This window comes from Dipteris shenzhenensis, chromosome 25 (assembly GCF_047967505.1).
Source record: "Dipteris shenzhenensis isolate YYH24624 ecotype China chromosome 25, Dip_SZ_1.0, whole genome shotgun sequence".
In the NCBI taxonomy this organism is placed as follows: Eukaryota; Viridiplantae; Streptophyta; class Polypodiopsida; order Gleicheniales; family Dipteridaceae; genus Dipteris; species Dipteris shenzhenensis.
Window position 1 is genome coordinate 12,727,578 of NC_141620.1, and position 20,464 is coordinate 12,748,041.

At 44.0% G+C, this 20,464-nt stretch overlaps 1 protein-coding gene across 1 annotated transcript in view; it reads right to left on the reverse strand.

The window, feature by feature from the left end:
* The window catches only part of LOC147885465 (calcium-transporting ATPase 10, plasma membrane-type-like), a 550,097-nt gene that overhangs the window by 501,186 nt on the left and 28,447 nt on the right, over window positions 1–20,464 (reverse strand). The window contains exon 3 of the mRNA XM_087397042.1: window positions 1,987–2,076. Within this exon, the coding sequence (XP_087253168.1) occupies window positions 1,987–2,076 (90 nt within the window). The remainder of the gene's footprint in view (window positions 1–1,986; window positions 2,077–20,464) is intronic.

Below are 20,464 nucleotides of genomic sequence, written 5' to 3' on the forward strand. Positions count from 1 at the left end.
AGTACAATGCCTTTATAGGATAGGCACACACACTCTAAGTGTCAAATGTATATGGGATACGTCCCATAGTGAAACGTGGCACTGTAGAATATAAAGTAGTATAGTACTACTCTAGAACACACTAAAAGTCACTCAAAGTATCATACTCTTCCATTTTCAGCTTATAAAATTGCATTTTCAGAAATACCTTGGAGTTGGTGACCTTGTTACCAAATATATTATCGAGGCGTGCCCAAATCTCCTTTGCCTTGGATTTGAAGTCGACGTGATGAATCAATGAATCATAGCCCGATGATTGCAATGGCCCTTGAATTGTGTTGCTTTCAAATCTTTTGTTTTTGAGGCTCCGTTGATGCCTCAAGTGCTGCATCATCTTCGATGGCATCCCAAACATTCTCCTTCATGAGGAGTTGTACTTTTGTTTGCCATGTAGGGAATCCATCCCCCTTGAATTTGTCCACAAGAAGAGAGTTGGTGGAAAGTGAACCCATAAAGCTGGCAGCTAGGAGAGAGAAGAGCGATGTATAGAATGAAGGGCACAGGCGAGCTGAGGGAGAAATGGAGGACTGAGGAAGAAATGGGAAAAAATGGTGGACAAAGGAAGAAATGGGAACAAATGGGAGAAATGGCGGGCAAAGGAAAATATGGTGGGCACAATGGAGATGTGGAGAGGAAGGAATGGTGGGCATAAAAACAGCAGGTAGAGAAGAGGAACAGGTAAGCTATACGGGCAGACTGTACAGCACAACAGTTCGTACTGCTGGTACGGACAGAGAAGCAGGCAGAAATGACAAGCTTACTGCTTGCTGCGAGCTAGGCACTAGGTCAAGAGAATGGCACCTAGGAGCAAAGCACGGGGCTGCCACGAAAGGTCTTGAGCTGCCTCACACCATTGGAGTTGCCACGAGCCTTGAGTTGAGTTGCCATTGTTGGTGAGGTTCAGGGTGGAGGGAGTAGAGCTCAATATGGAATTGGAGAAGCCGAATCTCCAAGGGGAATGAGGGAGAGAGGCTTCAATGTCCTCAATCTCTTACCTCAACCTCTTGGAAGATAGTCTAGCTTTGATACTATATGAAGATGCAAGACATGGAATGGAATGAAAAGAAAAGCAGGACTAGAAAAGCATAGAGGAAATGAAATAATGAAAGAAATATACAACCAAGCAAAGTACTTACATGATCAAGAAAGCATAAGGCTCCCATAGTGACATGTGGCACTCTAGGATATAAAGTAGCATAGTACTACTCTAGAACACACTAAAAGTCACTCAAATTGACTCCATTTCCTAACAATTTCATAGATTTCATGTGAGTGTTGACCATTTCTTGCACTGTAGAAACCAACCATGGTGTTGGGGGAGATGCATTACACGTGTACATAACCTCCTTTATGACCTCTTGCTTTCCATTCCCCTCCATGTTGGGGACCTTGGTTTCCAAAGCTGCAAGTTGAAGTTTGAGTTCATGGACTTCAAGTTCTAGGTAATAGATACACTCTTGTGGATCGGGGGGCTTCATCATCTGAAATATTTTCATATATGGGATGGGAGTTGGGGCAAGGCCTGCAACAAACAAGTACAAGGGATTCATAGGGGTGGCGTGCATTGTCCTGTGCAAATTTGAAAGACCCCTCTCCTGCAAGTTAACCCCCTGTGATGGGCTAGGGGGTTTCATCCCACCTAGAGTCCCTACACTCCCTTGGAACATGCTGAGGTTGTTGCTTCCGAGGCTGAGAGGAGAGAGGAGAGGAGTCAGGGCTGAGAGGCCTAAGTGAGGTGTCAAGAGTTGGGGCTGAGGCTGAGAGAAATCCTGAGTGAGGAGAGGCCTCAGCAGGAAGGGCCTAAATGACAAGGTGAGAGGCACCGGAGCGAGTTCCTAAGTAAGCGGGAGAGGCTTGAGAGAGAGAGAGAGAGAGAGAGAGAGAGAGAATTATGGTGTAAAAAAAAGAATTTAAAGAACATAGTAAGTGAAGAATGGAGCAAATTACCTCAGTTGTCAATCCAACAGCCAATGAAACTCCCGCACAGCATATTAATATCATAAGAGTGGGATCTTGAAGAGCTTCATACACATATTCCTGCATACCTCCCAATTATATACATGTAATCACAATACAAAGTGTAAAAGGTAAATCTAAACACAAAATTTCTTTCAGAATGGCTCGTGTGTGTTTGACGATTATATTTAAAGCTTACAATTTTCATTACAATAAGATGGACTACAATTAATAAGGATTAATCCCAATAGAATGGCATCCATACCTTGATAAATACACACATGTCCCTGCAGACACTATAACATTACTTTTTAAAAAGTGAAGAAATACTTACATGCCCATCCTTACAAAGCTATTCTTTCCTTTTTGTGTGAAATAGACTTCCATTAAGTGGGAAAGAAATAGCCAAGAGAGGAAACTCAAGGCAAAATATATCGTGCAAAAGCACAAAAATCTGGTTGTATAATACCACTCACAAATCCAAACAAATGAGAAATTAGATAGATAAGATTGTGGCTGGTAACACAACATCAACCCTCTGATGACCTCAAAAAAGAGATCTCTAAGAAAAATCACCCTCTAGGCTGAAGCAGACTTAGAAGAACTATGCATCCTAGACCAAATAACCATCAAAAGGTGTACAATATCTGTCCAAGTACTGGCCTATGTATCAGCATCAATAGCCTTTGTACTTCTATATCTCCAAATATTCCAGGCAGTGATGCTTGCTAACATGTGTCCACATTGCATGTGCAATTCTATATTGAGAAGAAGGGATTTTTTGAAGTTTGCCAAATTGTAGACCCTTGGGCGGCATTGAATAGCCCAGGAGGAGTCCTGATCTTCATAAAGATCCAAGTCCCAATAAGTGAGAGCTAGACCACGAAACCCAAGTACAGAAATGAGAAGAGGAAAATGTGTACCACGGCTCTGCAATCACAATCCAAATGATCATGGCCTATTTACACTCCCAAAGCAGTTCTGAATAGATTGAGTAGAGCCAAAGAGCACTGAGGACAAGAGGGATCAGCTTTAAAAATGCTCCCCACTAATTCATTGCAATCCCTCCATGGATAGAAAGCCAAGAAAAGAGAGTGATGATTCTTCTTTTTTCCCCAAAAAAGATACTTCCATTAAGTATGAAAGAACCTCAAAGAGAAAAGATCAGTGGAGAAATACATCATGCAAATCATGATAAAAAATCCCCCCCAAAAATCAAAGCTCCTACAATAGAGCAAGAAACTAACCAAGGTTGAGGCTGATGTGCCACCTCAATCCTATGGGAGCTTCAAAAAAGAATGGGGAGTCTCTCGACTGCCTCAAGAAAGCATTCCTCCTAGTAGAGACTGCTCATGAAGACCCTCTGCATAGTTCCCTAAATGGCTACCAAAGTGTGTATCATGTTGGTTTACATATCAAAGCGTGTGCTTGGAATTGGGAACCGTTCAAGACCTCTATACACCTAGATCTCCAAAAATGCCATGCTGATACACTCACCGAAATCTCCCATGAAGTATCCATAGATGCATGTGCAGGTCTGTACAAAGAGCTAGCAAAGAACATGAGTCAATCAAATGCTGAGAATTGAAAGAGTTAAAGAAGGGTCATGTCTCTCATATGACACTTGAGGTCTGGAAAGAGAGAGCCATTGCTACCGATCCCTAGGTCATGAAGTAAAGAGAACGCATAAAATGTGCTCAATAGTCTAGCAATCCCCTTCCAAATGATCTTGAGGGTCATGTCTCTCATATGACACTTGAGGTTTGGAAAGAGAGAGCCATTGCTACTGATCCCCAAGTCATGAAGAAAAGAGAACGCATAAAATGTGCTCAATAGTCTAGCAATCCCCTTCCAAATGATCCTTACCTGTTTGCAGTCCCACAGGTAGCACTAAATAGACTCATTAGCAGAGGTCAGTTCCAAACCTAGGGCTCCAATGGTTCACGACAATTCCTCGATGACTATAATGTTAGAATATGAAGCCAAGTTGAGTCGGTTTGGTGTGTTCTAGTGTGTTTTAGTGTGAGTTCTAGTCTAGTGTGTCTTATGGATGCTAAGTTGAGTCGGTTTGGTGTGTTCTAGTGTGTTTTAGTGTGAGTTCTTGTCTAGTGTGTCCTATGGATGCCAGGTGTTAAAGGAACATGGTGGAAAGAGGAAGAGAGAGAGGGTAGGCTAGGGAGAGAGGAAGTGATACTCAAAAGGAGACATAATGAAATGGAAATGAAATGACTCAATGAACAAAAATGAGAGTGATCACATGTAGACCAAAGTTGTAGCATGATACTTGATTGATTTGACACTAGACAAGTACAGCTCTTATGTAAGAGCACACACACACATATGAATACCTATGCATATGGGATAACTCCCAATATGACACGTGGCATCCATAGGACACACTAGACTAGAACTCACACTAGAACACACATTTTTGACTCACTTTGGCTTCATATTCTAACACCCCCCATGAAGGCAAGGTGAGAGACTACTAGAATGGAACCAAGAATAGAACATGACAATGACAGTCATCAAAACTGTGCATGCCGGTCTAAACTACACATGGCTCCCATCCAGTCCCTTTTTCCATGACAAGGGAATTTGCTGATTTTCCCAAGCTGAATTAGCCATTTGCAGCAGAGGGGATTTGAGGCTATCCCAGAAAGCAAGAAAGAATTCAATAGTGAGGCCATCCCATCCTGGAGATTTCCATCTACCACAAGATTTAACTGCATCTGACAATTCTCTTTTAGTGAAGGGAAGTTCCAGCTCCAAAGCCTGAGCTTGAGAAAGAATTGGATGGATATGCTATAAAAGAAGCTAACATGCAGATAAAATCTCAAGAGAAGGAAAGTCCACATGCCCAAAATGGGAGAAGTGCTGCACAAAAAATCGCAAGTCCAGAGCGAGATGATGACCAAAAATCATGAGGCATTTGGACCCAACAAATATTTTCAGTCTGTCGATTGTAATGCAAACTTTTGAAAAATTGCTTCAAAGAGTAGCCTTTATCCAAAAGCCCTTTGTCGAGATCAGGTTTCCCATTTAGCAAGCTTTCTTTGATCATTTGATTGGAGACGAAATTTGGCCTAACATAAGTGCATGCTTTCATCAGAAGACAAAGGCCAAAGGTGACTAAGCTTAGTCAGACTCTGGCAAGTGAGTTCAGCATGCACAATAGTCTCCCGTGTGGCTTGCATAAATGATTTACCATACTCCCGAATCACAACTTGCATTCGAGCAACAAAAGCTTGCCATGCATGATCCAGATCAAAAAGCATCTGAGAAGAGAGAGGCTGAATGGCATCAAAAACCATAGTTTTAAAATCAGCATGTTCCAGATAACTATTATTCACCAAAAAAAGCCTTCTACAAGGCAATCTATCATCAGGAAAGTCATGCATGGAGAGCCTCAACCAAAGAGGTGCATGATCAGAATACATGAAGACATGATCAACCAAAAGTTGACCAGTAAAGGCATCACAATGCTGCGCATCAATCTGATACCATCTATCCAGGTGTGCCTGATAGGAAGATTGAGCATTGTGTTGAAAGGTATATCATGGGAGTGTGGGCTGTCATTCCTTCCAGAGATCCACCAAACTTAGCTGAATCCAAAAATTAGACCATGCCTGTAGTTCAGAAGCCAACATATGAGTGTGGCCTGAAGTATTATCTCCCGATTGCGGAGCATTGTTGAAATCACCACAGATTGAAGGCATAGTGTCTCCACAGATAATTATGCATGGCATCCCAAATCAACGCTCGATCTTTGGAAGATTGAGGGGCATAAACCAATGCAAATTCAAAAATTTCTCCTTGAATTAGGCATTGCATAATAATATATCTACCATGGCGATCATTGAGGGCCACAGCGGGCTGAAGATTATGCCTCACCAAAAAAGCTACTCTAGAGAAAGAGTACTCCCCATCATAGAAAATATCATAACCAGCAAAATATCCTGTGTGACCAGCATACATGTGCTGATGATGCTCCTGCAAAGCCAGTATGTCTGGCTGCAATTGTCTGATATACATTCACACAAGTTTTCACTTTCTACGATCACACAAACCCTGTACATTGAGTGTAATGCATTTGATGTAGTCAAGCATATTTACATATATAGGACAAGTATGTACATCAAACAAACAAGCTGACTATGTCTGTATCTCCACCTCAAGGTCAGGGCCTCTGCCCTGAGAAGAAGAATCAGCTTGAGGAGAAGACAAGAGAGCAGCAACTTCCTCTTCAGGAAAGAGGGTACGATTTGCAGTGACCGCTGCCTAAGTCAAACCAATTCCAAAATTTTCAGCAGGGGTTTTGCCCTGTGAGGATGTCCTATTCCAAGTCCTGGACGGCAAAGGTCTCCTAGAAGAAAGAACTTTTCGAGGATTTTGCCATGCTTCATCCAAAATTTTGCCCTTCATTTGAGGCTGAGAAAGGCATAGAAAGAGGAGCAAGAGCATTCGAGGCAGCCGGGGCTTTGCCTTTATCTTGGACAACAAAAAATTGTTTGACCCCTTTGTTTTTCATCATAGAAGAGGCATTTAAATTCTTACTTGGAGGCGGGACTGTTTCCGCTTGCAATGGTAGTTTGGGATGTCAAGAAGGGCATTGTGAAGCCATATGCCCAAACTGCTTGCATTCAAAGCAAGCTCCTACAAACAGCCCCCATCTCAGCTTATAAAAAGCACTCCCCATGGAAACATTATTGACAGTAACCGAATAAGAAGCCGGAGTGGAATTATCCGTGTCCCACTTTGAGATGAGCTGCTGAGATCCCCGTCCTGCTACTCCCTGCTGCCCTCCGTCCTGCACCCCTCTCCCCTCCCTTCCCTTCCCCTCCCTCCTCCTCTCCCTGCCAGCCCCTCCTCTTGGGCAACTGCTCCCTCACCTGCTCCCTTCCCTCCCTCTCCTGCTGCCCTCTCCCCCGCTCCCCTCCCTCCCTCTCCTGCTGCCCTCTCCTCACTCCTCTCCTTCCCTCCCTCCCCTATCCTTGCTGCCTACCCCCCACTACCTCTCCCTCCCTACCCCCGCTGCCTTTCCCTGCCTCTCCCTACCCCCTCGTTGCCCCTCCCTCCTTACCCCCTGCTCCCCTTACCCCGCTCCCCCTACCCGCCCCTCCCTCGCTACCCCCACTGCCCTTTCCCTGCCTCTCCCTACCCCCCTATTGCCCCTCCTTCCTTATCCCCTCCTCCTCCTACCCCCTCCTCCTACTCCCCACTCCCCCTACCCCGCCTCCCTTCCCCTCCCATGCCCCTACCTTCTGCCTCTCCCTCCCTTCCTCTGCCCCCTTTCTCAGCCCCTCTCCCGGCCTCAGTACCTCCCTCCCCCTCCCCTCTTTCTCTACCCTGTCCCTCCCTTGCCTACCCCCCCCCCCCCCCCGGCCACCCTCCCCCCCTTCTCTTCAGCCCCCTCTAGGAAAAAGAGAGAGAATCTCTCTTTTTGGCAGCAGGTTTTCGAACGAACAGAGCTTCTTTGTGTTTGCATCGGCCATTCCACCGTGATTAACAAATGGATTCCCATTCAACCACGACCGCTTCCACCGGCTGCAAAAACGGTTACCTTTTCCAAAGACGAGCTTCAGCAGCTCAAGACAGATTCAGAACATGAGTATGCCACCTCACTCTTTGCTCACATCCACGGTTCCCACCCCTCCAAGCTACAAGCTAGGGATTGGATGCTTTCGGCTTTACCTGGAGACCTCACAGGGCACCTCACCGATGTTTGTTTGCTTGGATGAGGGTTCTTCTAGGTGGTCTTTGATTCTCCATAGTCAGTAGGTTCAGTACTTAGGGCCAGTCCTTTGGCATTGAGCTCCAAGAGGATCTTTTTGACACCCTTCACTTTGGGTTTCGATCCGATAGAGGAAGATAGCAGGGTTACCTCACTTTTCATTAGATTCCCTGGCCTTCCTAAGGTTTACCATCGACTCTTACCATCCATAGGAGCCACTTTTAGGTTGGTCATAGAGATCTCCCTCCTCCCTGGCATGCCCTCTTCAGCGGTAGAGGCTGTCAGATTGGATGGGGTGCCATGAGTCAGGGTCATTGTTTTGACCCTGATATTACAGATGATCACATTATGCTTCAGCAACCAGATGGTTCCTTTTTTCGACAGAGAGTTGAGGTTGCTAGGAGACAGGATCAGTGCAGGATTCGCAAGACCCTTGGGCACTTCGCTAGAGATTTGCCCAAGGAAGAAGAAAAGGCCCAAACGGTTTATTCTGGCTTCTCGTCCTACTTCTTCTACACGCGCTACTAGAGCCCCCCCTTCTCACCCAAGACCTTCAGGACCAGCCCCTAGTCCTGGACCCTCTTCTTCAGTGTGCACAGAATGATCAGCACGTCTTGCTTGTGTCATCCCCCGTTGGATGCCTATGAGGGTTGCTGAGACTCTGCCACCCCTACGAGGCACCTTGGACCATTCTTAGTTATAGGCAGGAGAGATTCCTCTTTCAGGTGTAGATGTGGTTGCCCTAGTCCCTCCACTTGCTCATCAGGAGGGGCAACCCATTTCTTCAAGGCCTATCACTGATGTTCCTGATCAGCCTCTCAGTCTCCATGAGCAACCCCCTCCCTCGGTTAGTCACACTTCACCTCTTGATAGAGGTAAGGGGGTTATTTTGCCTACTCTCTCGAATGCTCAGATTCTTCGCACTCCTATGCCAATCCCCTCTTATAGGAACTCCTTTGCAGTACTGGTAGATTTGGTAGAGTTTGAGATAGAGGAGTTTGTGCCAAGAATTTCCAATCCATGCAACATGCCAGTGTCCAAAAGGTGGTCCATATATTGAAGCATTGGATGAGTGGCTATGGCAAATAGTAAAGCACTGAGGGGATAGCCTTGCTGAACAGAACAACCAAGAGTCCAAGTTGTAGAAATATCCCCTGAAAGTATGCAGGCAGCTTTACTATCTTGATATAGCCAATTGATACATTTTTGTGCCAAATCCCAAGGCCTGCATTGTTTGTGAAATAAAGTCCCACTGAACAATATCAAAAGCTTTGGCAATATCAACTTGCAATAGCAAAACATCCTACTGCATATATTTGGCATATTCTATTCCAACATAGGCATTAGCAATGTTGTCTATGATATGCCTATGAGGAAGAAAACCATATTGCGCAATAGCCTTTTATCCGATCAACAATCATTTTAGTACTAAATTTGTAAATAACTAGCATAAGCGTGATAGGTCTCCAATCAGCCAAAGATTCACAGATTTGCTTTTTTTTGAAAGAGTTTAACAAGAACTCTCTTCCATGTGTCTGGAATTTTCTGATTTTGCCAAGCAAAATTCACCATATGCAGGAAAGTATGCTTCAAAAGAGGCCAATATTCTAAAAACAACTCAACTGTAAGACCATCCCATCCTAGCTACCACAGGATTTGATTGCATCTGACAATTCCCTTTCAGTAAAAGGTTCCTCCAATTTAAGAAAGAATGCTCCTTAGGATAAAAGAAATCATAGCCGCAGTAATGACCTGTCTTTCTTGCATAGACATGTTGATTGTGTTCTTGTAATGCCACTATATCAGGCTGAAATGGATTGACATACAGCCACACAGATTTCCATTTCCTACTGTCACACATCCCTTGAACATTTAAGGTAAGGCATTTGATATGAGCAAGCATATTTACAGATATTTATAGGATAAAAACAGTTATGTACAGCAGCAACCTTCAGGATGTCAACCCTGCATTCTATCTCAGGGTCAGGGCCTCTTCCCTGAGAAGAAACATCCACCTAAGGATTGGACAGCAATGCAGCAATCTCTTCTTTAGGGAAGAGGGTTCTGCTAGCTGTCATTGCAGCCCATGTGATTCCAATTCCTGAGTTCACCTCTGGAGAGTTTCCACTAGAAGACGCACCATTCCAAGTGCAAGGGGATGGAGGTCGTCGAACAAAAATAACTTTTCTTGGACTTTGCCATCCATCAATTGGAGTTTTTGGTCCTTTTGCTGAAAGTTGAATAGCAAGAAGCAAAGGGGAGGAAGCACTCCCATTTGAAACAACTGGGGCTTTGCCTTTATTTGATTCACAAAAAACTATCTATTACCTTTATTTTTATTCCCAATAGAGGCAGGAGCATTTTTATTGGGCATCTGAGCAGGCAAAGTAGCAAGAGACATTTTATGCTTACTCATTGGACACTACGAAGCCATGTGCCAAAATTTTTTACATTCAAAGCAAGCCCCTGCAAATAATCCCCATTTCAATTTATAAAAGGCACTTCCCATGTCAACATTGTTCACCGTGACTAAATAAGACTCCAGTGTGGGATTATCAATATCCCAGAGAATGCGAAATCGATTAGAGTTGCCATTAGGCCGTGGTGGGCACACCACTTTGCCTAAAGTTGCTGCAATTTTAGGCAAGAGTGAAGCCATGAATTGCGGTAAGTCTACAACTTCAGACATCGATTTCAGATCCTGATAATCCCTTGCGGGGGACCATGGCAAAATGTGCACCATTTGCTGCCCAAAAAAGAGTGGCAAATGTTCCAAAAGCATTTGATTGTGAATCTCATCTACCATAATGACCTCAAAAAATCCTTTCACTGCATAGTGTACCTTACGAACAAACGAGCCAGCCAGTGTGCGGGTCAACCAGTTGCCTACCTCTGCAGCAGGTGGCATCTCACCTAGGAAAAATAAAATGACTGCATTTTTGGCATATTCTCTAACTGGATCCACAATTTCATCCACTTGAACCATGAGACTAACTAATAGAACAGAGTCTTTCCACTCTTTCCTTGTGTCTGCAAATCCTTCGTGCATGACATCATAAACCAGTTGTGCTTCAACAGAATTGTGCACAGGGTCATGCTGATGACCCTCGGCCTGCTTTTGCTTTTTGCAATGCACCGATCGATCCTTTTGAAAAGTTTTTTCATAAGGAAAAGAGAAAAAAGCAGGGAAAGATCCAAGATGAACTATAAATCAAAGAAAAAAGAGAGGTTCTGGCAATGGAAGAGTACACAAGACCCAGGAACCAAAAAGGAGAGAAAGGGGGAAGAGAGAACCCTCAGAACCAGCATGTAGAAGCAACCCGTAAGCAAACCCAGTACAAACAGCAACCTAGGAGCAGGGAATCAGCGGGCAGCAAAGGCCTGAGCAGGGCGGGAAAGGCCGTACAGGTCCGTACACTTGTATGGAACTTTACGGAGCTATGGTGGGGCTGTACGGCAGGTATTTAAGACCCAGACACCTGGTTTTTGGATGCTGATTTGGAGCAACATGTAGGTGAGGCAGACGAGATTATCTGGGAGGGCTGGAGCAAGGGTTGCAGGTCCTCTCTCTCTCACATAGACACACACACTTTTTTTTTTTTGGGTAAAATCCAGTGTATTTATATTCTCATAAATTTACAAGACGGGAAGTCTCCCACACACTGACATTAGACTCCAAAAGAGAGCCCAATGGAAAAACTCAAAAACAGATAGAGAACACTTCAAGGCTAGTAGCATCCAAGTCCCTTGCAGCAAAACTGTCATATAAGGATTGCTTGAGGGACATTCTGAAGAAAATATATGCTTGAGGAAACTGTTGACCCATCCTAGAATGCAGTCTCTATGTCCAAATGGTCCATAGTACCCAAAAGCGAGTCCAGCGAAAGAAGAGGAGGAATGGAGACATCTGAGATGAGAGGCATCCAAACATCCAGAAAAGTTTCCCAAATCTGATAGAGGGAAACCGAAGCCGCAGCAAATGAGAAATATGAGTGATCAATATGCGAGAGTGTGGGCAAGACCATAATAGGTGAGGAACTATTTCACAGTGATGAGAGCAACGGGGGCAGGAGGGGGAAGCAATGCGGCGTGCTACCAATTTTGCCCCAATGGAAAAAGCTCCCACTATACATCTCCAAAAGAAAATCCTCTGTTTCAATGGCAATTTGGCTTTCCAGATTTTCATGAGTCATGATTGCCACCAAGATAGAGGCCTATCCAAATTCCAAAGAGTGTTGGCATGCTTGTCAATCCATGGCGGTGGAAGAAGAAATCTGTAGACCTTCGAGGAGGTTAGATTGTGCATTGAGAGCGTATGGTTAGCAGGAGGTAAGGAAGTCAAATTCCAGTCCAGTAATCTGTCCTGTACAAACAGTGGAGGGACCGGAACAAATGGCTGCAACATAGTTGAAAGAATTCTCCAAATGGACCTATGATGTAGACCCAAGGAGAATGTCCTGCAAGCTTGTGGAAATGAAAGCATACAATCTTGTTGATCCACAACATCGCCAACAAATCTTATGCCCAATTTCATGAGATTGTATGCTTTAATAGGTGCCTGTAAAGCGAGAGGCAATTCAAACACCTTGCTCCAATGGATACTTTCCAAGCGAAGAGAATTACCATGATAAGAAGAAGCACCTGTCCATTTTGCATATGAGAGAATTCTCTTCCAATCATGAATAAAAGCATTAGAAACTGGGCAACCAGGAATTTTCCCCTGAAATGTGGTCATGACTGCTTCCCAGTGATCTGTAATCCAATGCCCATATGCATGAGACGCCATGTTTCCACACATTGCTGCTAACATAATAGACCATGGCTGTTTTTGCTGAAAAAAATCAGCAATCATAGTGCTCTTTCTTGCCAACATATGAACCTGGAGATTGAGAATATTCAGCCCCCCATGAGTCTTGGGTGAACAAATAGACTGCATAGGTAGTAGTTGCAAAGCCTTTTTATGAGATTTGCTTTTCCAAAATATCTCCATAGCCTGAGACATATAGGAAGCCAAATGCTTGAAAGACCAGGGAAGAAGAGGCAAATAAAATTGCACATATGCCATAATGATGGACTGTACTATCCGAAGTCGAACATGTAAATGCCAAGTGGACAAATGCCAGTATTCTAGCTTCTTGTTGATCTTTTGAAGCACCCATTTGAGCTGTTGTTGCGGGGTAATATTCCAGCCAATGGGGTAGCCTAGATGCCTCACAATAGTGTGGGAAGAGATAATGTGACCTGGCCAGAGAAGTGCATGCCAATCAGCTTCTTTCAAAGCTAGAAGTTTTGATTTCTGAAAATTGATTTGCAGTTCAGCAGCTATGCCAAAGTCATTCAGTGTATGCATCAAGTGAGAAAGATCACTTTGAGAATTCCTGGGCATAAAGTATGAATCATCAGCATATGCCTGTGCAAGAAATGATTGTGCCCCTGGAATTTGCAAGCCATGAAGCTGTCCTGTATCTGCAAGATAGTCCATATGCAACAGTAACGGATGGGTAGCAATGGCATACAATAAAGGACTAAGAGGGCAACCCTGTCTCACTGAGCGGGTCATAGTCCAGGTTCTTGACAACCCACCACTAAGCAAGCACTGCGCTGTGGCCTGAAATAGAGCCAATAGATGATATGGACGAGCCGAGGGCCAAATCCCAATTTATGCATAGTCTGAGAGATAAAATCCCAGTGGACAGTATCAAATTCTTTCGCAATGTCTACTTGCAGAATGAGAACGTCTTGTTTAGAATATTTGGCATACTCAATCACAAGCAAAGCATTGGAGATATTGTCAGTGATCTGCCTTCTGGGGACAAACCCATACTGTCTAGGATGAAGTCCTACTTGCAGAAAGAATCGAACTCTGAGGACAATCATTTTAGCAATGAGTTTGTAAATAACAGGCATGAGAGATATAGGCCTCCAATCAGCCATCGTCTCACACAAGCTTTTTTTGGGAATCAATTTGACTAGGCCATGTTTCCAGGATGGGGGAAGAGATTGTTCTGCCCAAGCATGATTGATCATTAGAAGAAGAGTGTTTTTGAGATCACCCCAGAATGCGCGGAAAAATTCGACAGTCAATCCATCCCAACCAGGAGAGCTGCTTTTGCGTAGATGACTCAAAGCGTCATCCAGTTCACTAAGCATAAAAGGCTGCTCCAATGCATGAGCCTGTTCCCGAGACAAAATGGGCTGGACATGCATAAGAAATTGAGACCTAGCTGTATCCACTTGCATCAGATGATCAGGCTGAAGAGAAAGGAGATGCTGGAAATGACTAGAACATTGCGATTCCAATTCTGATTTGGAAGTGGTCCAAGTGCCATCATCTTTCTTGATCTTGCAAATATCCTCCTTTCGCCTATCCGCATGAAGACTTTTAAAAAAGGCTTTGGAGGAACAGCCCTTATCCAAAAGGGGTTTCATGTGAGCTCAGATTTGCCATTTCTTTAATTTGCGAAGATCATTTTGGTGGATGATATGAACCGCATAAGCACAAGAATCCTGCTCAGAAGAGGTAAGCTGCCTATGAGAACTGATTGCATCTGCTTGTGAGATTGAGCCCATTTCAGCTTGAGCCTGAGGTTTCCCATGTAACTCCGTCCATAATCTTGAATAACAGCCTCTAAGCGATGAACAAGACTGATTCAAGCAAAATCCATATCCTTCTGAGCATGTAAGAGGAGGGGACGGACAGCCACTCTCACCATGTTCTGAAATTGTTGATGAAGCAAATAAGCACTATTAACATGGAGCAGGAGACGACCAAAGAAAGGCATATCATCTATCAAACGTGCTAATGATAATGTCAAGCATACTGGAAAATGATGAGAGAGCAAGAGGGAATGATCAACCCAAAGTGTACATGTAAAATCAGCATACTGCTGAGCATGCAGCAAATACCATCTGTCAAGTCAAGCCCAGTAATGAGTAAAGGCATTGTGATGATATGTATAACCCATATCTCTGTCCCTTGTTGAGAGCCATAAATCTTCTGCATGCAGGGATGAGAGCATATCTTCCCAATGTCGGAGCTCAGTGGGGAGCATGTGAGAACGATGAGTTGTATTATCTTGAGTGGCAGGCGAGTTGTTGAAGTCTCCACACAAAAAAGCATTGGACAGCCATGGATATTGTTCAAGGGAGTCCCACATTTGAGCTCTAGTCACAGAGGTTTGTGAAGCATAAACAGATGCTATTTCATAGAGATCAGCCTACCAGATGCACTTGATCGCCATCCATCGACCCTGAGGGTCATTGTAAGCAACCGTGGGCTGCATATCATGTTTGACCAGCATGCAGACCCCCGAAAAGTGCATTGTACCAGCATAAAAAATATCATAACCAGCATAGTGGCCTTGCTGGCCAGCCAAGAAGTGTTGATTGTGTTCCTGTAAAGAGATCACATCGGGATGCATTCTATGTACATAATGCCAGAAAAGTCTCCACTTATTGACATTACAAAGACCCTGAACATTATATGTAATGCAAGTAATTGAAGTAGACATAGAAGATATGTACAGTCAAACCAAAAAGCAGAGTAAAGTATAAGCTGTCAGGCCTCAGTCATGACATCAACATCCACCTGGCCTCCTGGATCATTAGCTCTATGATCCTCATCAGTCACATACTGGGATGCCCCTTTTTAACACCTCAACCCACAGTTGAGAAGCAAGGCTGTCAACAGGGGTAGAAGTTGAAGCATCCCAATGGCGAGATTGTAACGGACGTGGTTTGAGAGCGAATACCTTTTTGGGTTGCTGCTAGGCACCCTGGGTAGAGGCATGAGATTATGAAATTTTGCCCTTCCCCTTATCCTTTTGCTTAGCTGAACCCTAAACCACATTTTCTTTGGAAGGGACAGATTTGGATGCAACATCACCCAGTTTGGTAGGCATAGCCTTAGACCCCGGAGCATAAGTAGGGGAAGGAGTATTTTTTGGAGCAATAGCTGTAGGTGGGAGCTGATGCAGAACTGCAGGACACTGTGAGGCTAGGTGGCCAAACTTATGGCATGTGAAACAAGCACCTGCAAAAACTCCCCATTTCAAATCAAAGTATTTTTCACCGAGGGGAACATCCTCCACTTCTACTACAATGGAAGGAGGGGTTGGGTGATCTGTATCCCAAAGAATACAAAAGCGATTGCGATTACCCGAAGTGCGGGGTGGGCATACAACTTGCCCCAAAGTGGCTGCCAAACTTGGTAACTCAGCCCTCATATAGTCCGGGAAATCTACTACCTCAACCCATACAGGGCAGTGATGTCGAATGAGGCTGTGGTAATCCTTATTTGGCGACCATGGCATGACATGCACCATTTGTCTACCATAGAATAAGGGTGACATCTCCAATATCTGCTGACGATATGAGGCATCCGAAAAATGCACTTCATAAAAACCCCTGGAAGCAAAATATACTCCTTCAACAAAGCAGCCTCCCAACAGTGCCTGAACCCACTGGGCCACATCATTGGCTGAAGGTAACTTTCCTGGGAAAAAAATGATAACTGCTTGCTGAGAGAACTTTCGAAGAGGAGCAACCAATGAAGGCAGCTTCAACTTATATTTGATGGCCGGGGGAGGTTTGGCCCACTCCTTCCGGCTGTCACGAAATTCATCTTTAAGCATGTCAAAAACATAGTGAGCATCTACAGAATCTGCAGAAGAGAAATCAACTTGCTGTCTTTTGGAGTCCCAGGAAGACTCCTTGCGAGAGTAACTTTTGAACTGATCTTCCATGAAGAGAAACAGGGCGGGATTGATGAAGAGGCGAAAGTAGAACAGAACTGTACGGATAGTGAACAGGATGGAAGTGCAAGCTGTACGGACTGTACGGAAGGTACAGATCGTATGGATGTACGGAAGAAAGACTGCGAGGGTTGAGTTGTACAGAAGGCGAGAAGATACGCAGAGGCTGTACGGAATATAGAGAGGGAAGGGACTGCTGACGCAGAACAGTAGGGCAAATTGTACGGAGCAGGACGGAAGGCACGGAAAAAAGTCGATGCAAGCTGTACAAAAGGTACGGGAAAGGACGAGCAGATATGGCGAGGCTTCACAGGGAAGAAGGGCACTGTCTGTACGGCATCCGTATAGATGTACGGCACCCTTACAGCTGTACGGACAAGGGACAGAGTTATACGAGGTCGTGACGCGGACCTGTACGGGGGCTCAGAGAGGCTGAGCAGCAACCATCATGACCTCGCCACCGACCTCTTCTTCACTACACACACACTTTTTTTTTTTGTAAAATCCAGTGCAGTATATTTATAATGTCATAACTTTACAAGAGGGAAAGTCTCCAAGATGGAGAGTATTCCATAGATCAGAAGCATAAAAAGAAAAGCTCAATGCAAGATGCATGTATATCACCCTCATGGCAGGCATCATATAAAGATTGCTGCAATGAGGCTCTAAAAGATTCATATGACTTTTGAAACTGACGGCCCAAGTATGCCAGATTATGCTCTTCCCAGATTGTCCAAAGAGCCCAATATCTCACCCATGAGAAAAAGGGTGAATATTGAGATAAAGACGTCCTAAATCTGCCAAATAACCAAAAAAGTTTCCCAAATATGTGACTCGGGAAACGGAGGCGAAGATGATCTGAAATGTTCCCCAGGAGATTCCGAGTAGACTGACAATGCCAAAGTAAATGAGGGACAGTCTCTGAAGGAGCGTGACACCGTAAGCAAGTGGGTGAAGCAATGTGACGTTTAGCAAGTGTGATTCCCACTAACAGTGTGCCAGTCAAGCATCTCCAAAGAAAAAGTCTTTGTTTCAAAGGCATTTTACACCTCCATATTAGTCGGAGATTCTTTCGCCACCATGAAAGGGGCCGCCTGATATGCCACAGAGTATTAGCATATTGATGAATCCAAGGGGCACGCTGAAGAAGCTTGTAGACTTTGATGGAGGTCAAGACAAACAGAGGAATAGGATGAGAGCATGTAGCGGAGGGGTACAATTGCCAATCCATAAGCCTGTCTGTGTCAGCCACAAGGGGAATAGGTAGAAAAGGATGCAAGAGATCAGCAATTTTCTTCCATATCAACCTGTGGTGCATTCCCAATGCATAAGTGGCAGTGGCCTGAGGAAAAGATAAGATATGGCCATGATCATCTACCATGTCATTAATGTATCTGATTCCCAATTTCATGAGATTATATGCCCTAACCGGTTCCTGTAAAGCAAGTGGAGTGTCAAAGATGGCACTCCAATGAATACTTTCTTTTCGCATTGAGTTTGTCCCCGAATGATTATCAGGAGTCCATTTAACTTTAGAAAGCACTTGTTTCCAGTCCAGTATCAAAGCAGTAGAGAAAGGGCATCCAAGAATATTCCCTACAAATCTCCCAATGACAACCTCCCAATGATCAATAGTCCAATGGCCATAAGCATTTGTCCTCATGTTGACACACATGGATGCTATCATACAAGTCCATGGCTGTTTTAGACGGAAAGAGCATAGTCGCCTTCCTTGCAAGTACATGATATCTGATTTTTAGAACATTAAGTCCTCCATGCATCTTAGGGGAGCACACCATTTCCATCTTCAGCAGTCTCAATGCTTTCACAGCAGTTTTTGTCTTCCATAACACCTCCATAGCTTGAGACATAAAAGCTGAGATATCTCTAGAGGACCAATGTAGTAAAGGCAAGAAGAACTGAACATAAGACATTACAATAGACTGGACTATTCTGAGCCTAACATGAAGTGGCCAAGTAGAAATTTTCCAATAGTCCAATTTATGTTTATGTCTTTGGAAGATCCATTTTAGCTGCTGCTTCCTGGTGATATGCCATCCTATAGGATATCCCAAATGCCTTACAACATCTTTGGAATGCACTATCTGACCAGGCCAGAGAAAAGAATGCCAGTCACATTGTTTCAGTGGAAGCAATTTGGATTTGTCAAAATTGATATGCAATCCCGCTGCTAATCCATACAATGATAATGTGGCCATAAGCATGCGGACTTCCCAAGGAGAGTTTTGTGGCATAAAAAAGGAATCATCAGCATATGCCTGTGCCAAAAAAGATGCAGCCCCAGGGATTTTAAGACCAGTCATCTGTCCTGTGCTTGTAAGATGATCAAGATACATCAGGAGGGGATGAGTCGCAATGGCATAGAAAAGAGCACTAAGGGGGCAGCCCTGTCTGACTGATCTACCCAATGTCCATGACCGAGATAGATGGCTTCCAAGAATGCACTGGGAAGTAGAGCCAGTATAAAGCCAATAAATTGCATTTGCGATCTTGGGACCAAACTTTGTCATGGTTTGAGAGATAAAATCCCATTGTACACTATCAAATGCCTTAGAGATATCTACCTGCAATATGAGCACATCTTGATTCGAGTACTTAGCATATTCAATTGCAGTCAATGCATTGGAGATATTGTCATGAATTTGTCTTCACGGCACAAAACCATACTGATGAGGATGAAGGCCCGCATTCAGGGTCCCTTGAAGCCTATACACAATCATTTTGGCAATGAGTTTGTAAACTACAGGCATCAAAGTAATAGGCCTCCAATCTGACATATGATCACAAAGATTTTTTTTTGGCACAAGTTTGATTATGCCATGCTTCCAGAGGTGCAGCAATTGATTTTCTTGCCAAGCAACATTGATCATTTGTAAGAGAACATCTTTCAAATCATCCAAAAAGAAATATATAATTCCACCGTAAGACCATCCCAGCCAGGGGACTTGTATTTGCCGAGATGGGACAATGCATTCTCAAGTTCCGTGTCAGTAAAAGGTCTCTCAAATAATAGAGCATCATCCATTTTCACTATCCCAGAAACATATTGAAGAAATGCAGTCCTTGCATCAGTCATTTGATTTGATGGGGAGCCAGGGGTAGAGAACAGTGTCTGGAAGTAATTTTGGCATTCATCTTGGAGATCAGAGAAAGAGTGCGTCCAAGATCCATCTAGTTTCCTGACCCTTAGACATGAGTTTTTCTTTCGAGTGTGGCATGCAGGCCCTGAAAGAAGGCTTTTGATGAGCAGCCCTTATCCATGAGGGGTTTCATTCTTGCTCTAATCTGCCATTTGTGCAATTTCCGCTGATCATTATCATTCAGTTTGATCCGGGCTTGTGAGAGGGAATCATTTTTTGATTTAGAAAGAGGCCTTGTGAAAATTCAGTTAACTGTTGTGCTGTCCTTTTTGCCCATTTGACCTCATTCCTCCATGTAGCCATGTGCCATTTTCCATAGTCCCTAATGACATTCTGTATACGAGAGACAAAACTGTCCCAAGCATAATTCATGTCCTCCTGAGCATGCAAAAGCAAGGGATGAATTGCAAATCTGATCATTTGCTGGAAATATTGATGTCGAAAATAAGCCTGATTAACATGCAGTAATCTGCTGGAGAGAGTCGGCAAATCATCCAGTGGCATACCAAATTGCAGATTTAACCATAATGGGGCATGATCTGACAATCCCAATGGGAAATCTATGAGGAGATGAAGGCTGAAATCTGCATATTGTTGTGGATAGAACAGATACCATCTGTCAAGCCTTGCCCAGTATGTGGTAAATGCATTATGATGGAAAGTTTACCCGGGCACTGTGGTAGAAGCAGCCATAAATCTTCAGCCTGCACAGAAAGAAGCATGCTATTCCATTTCTGTCTTTCCGATGAAAGCATATGAGATCATGAAGTGGTGTTATCTCTCGGCAAAGGAGAATTGTTAAAATCTCCACAGATAAATGC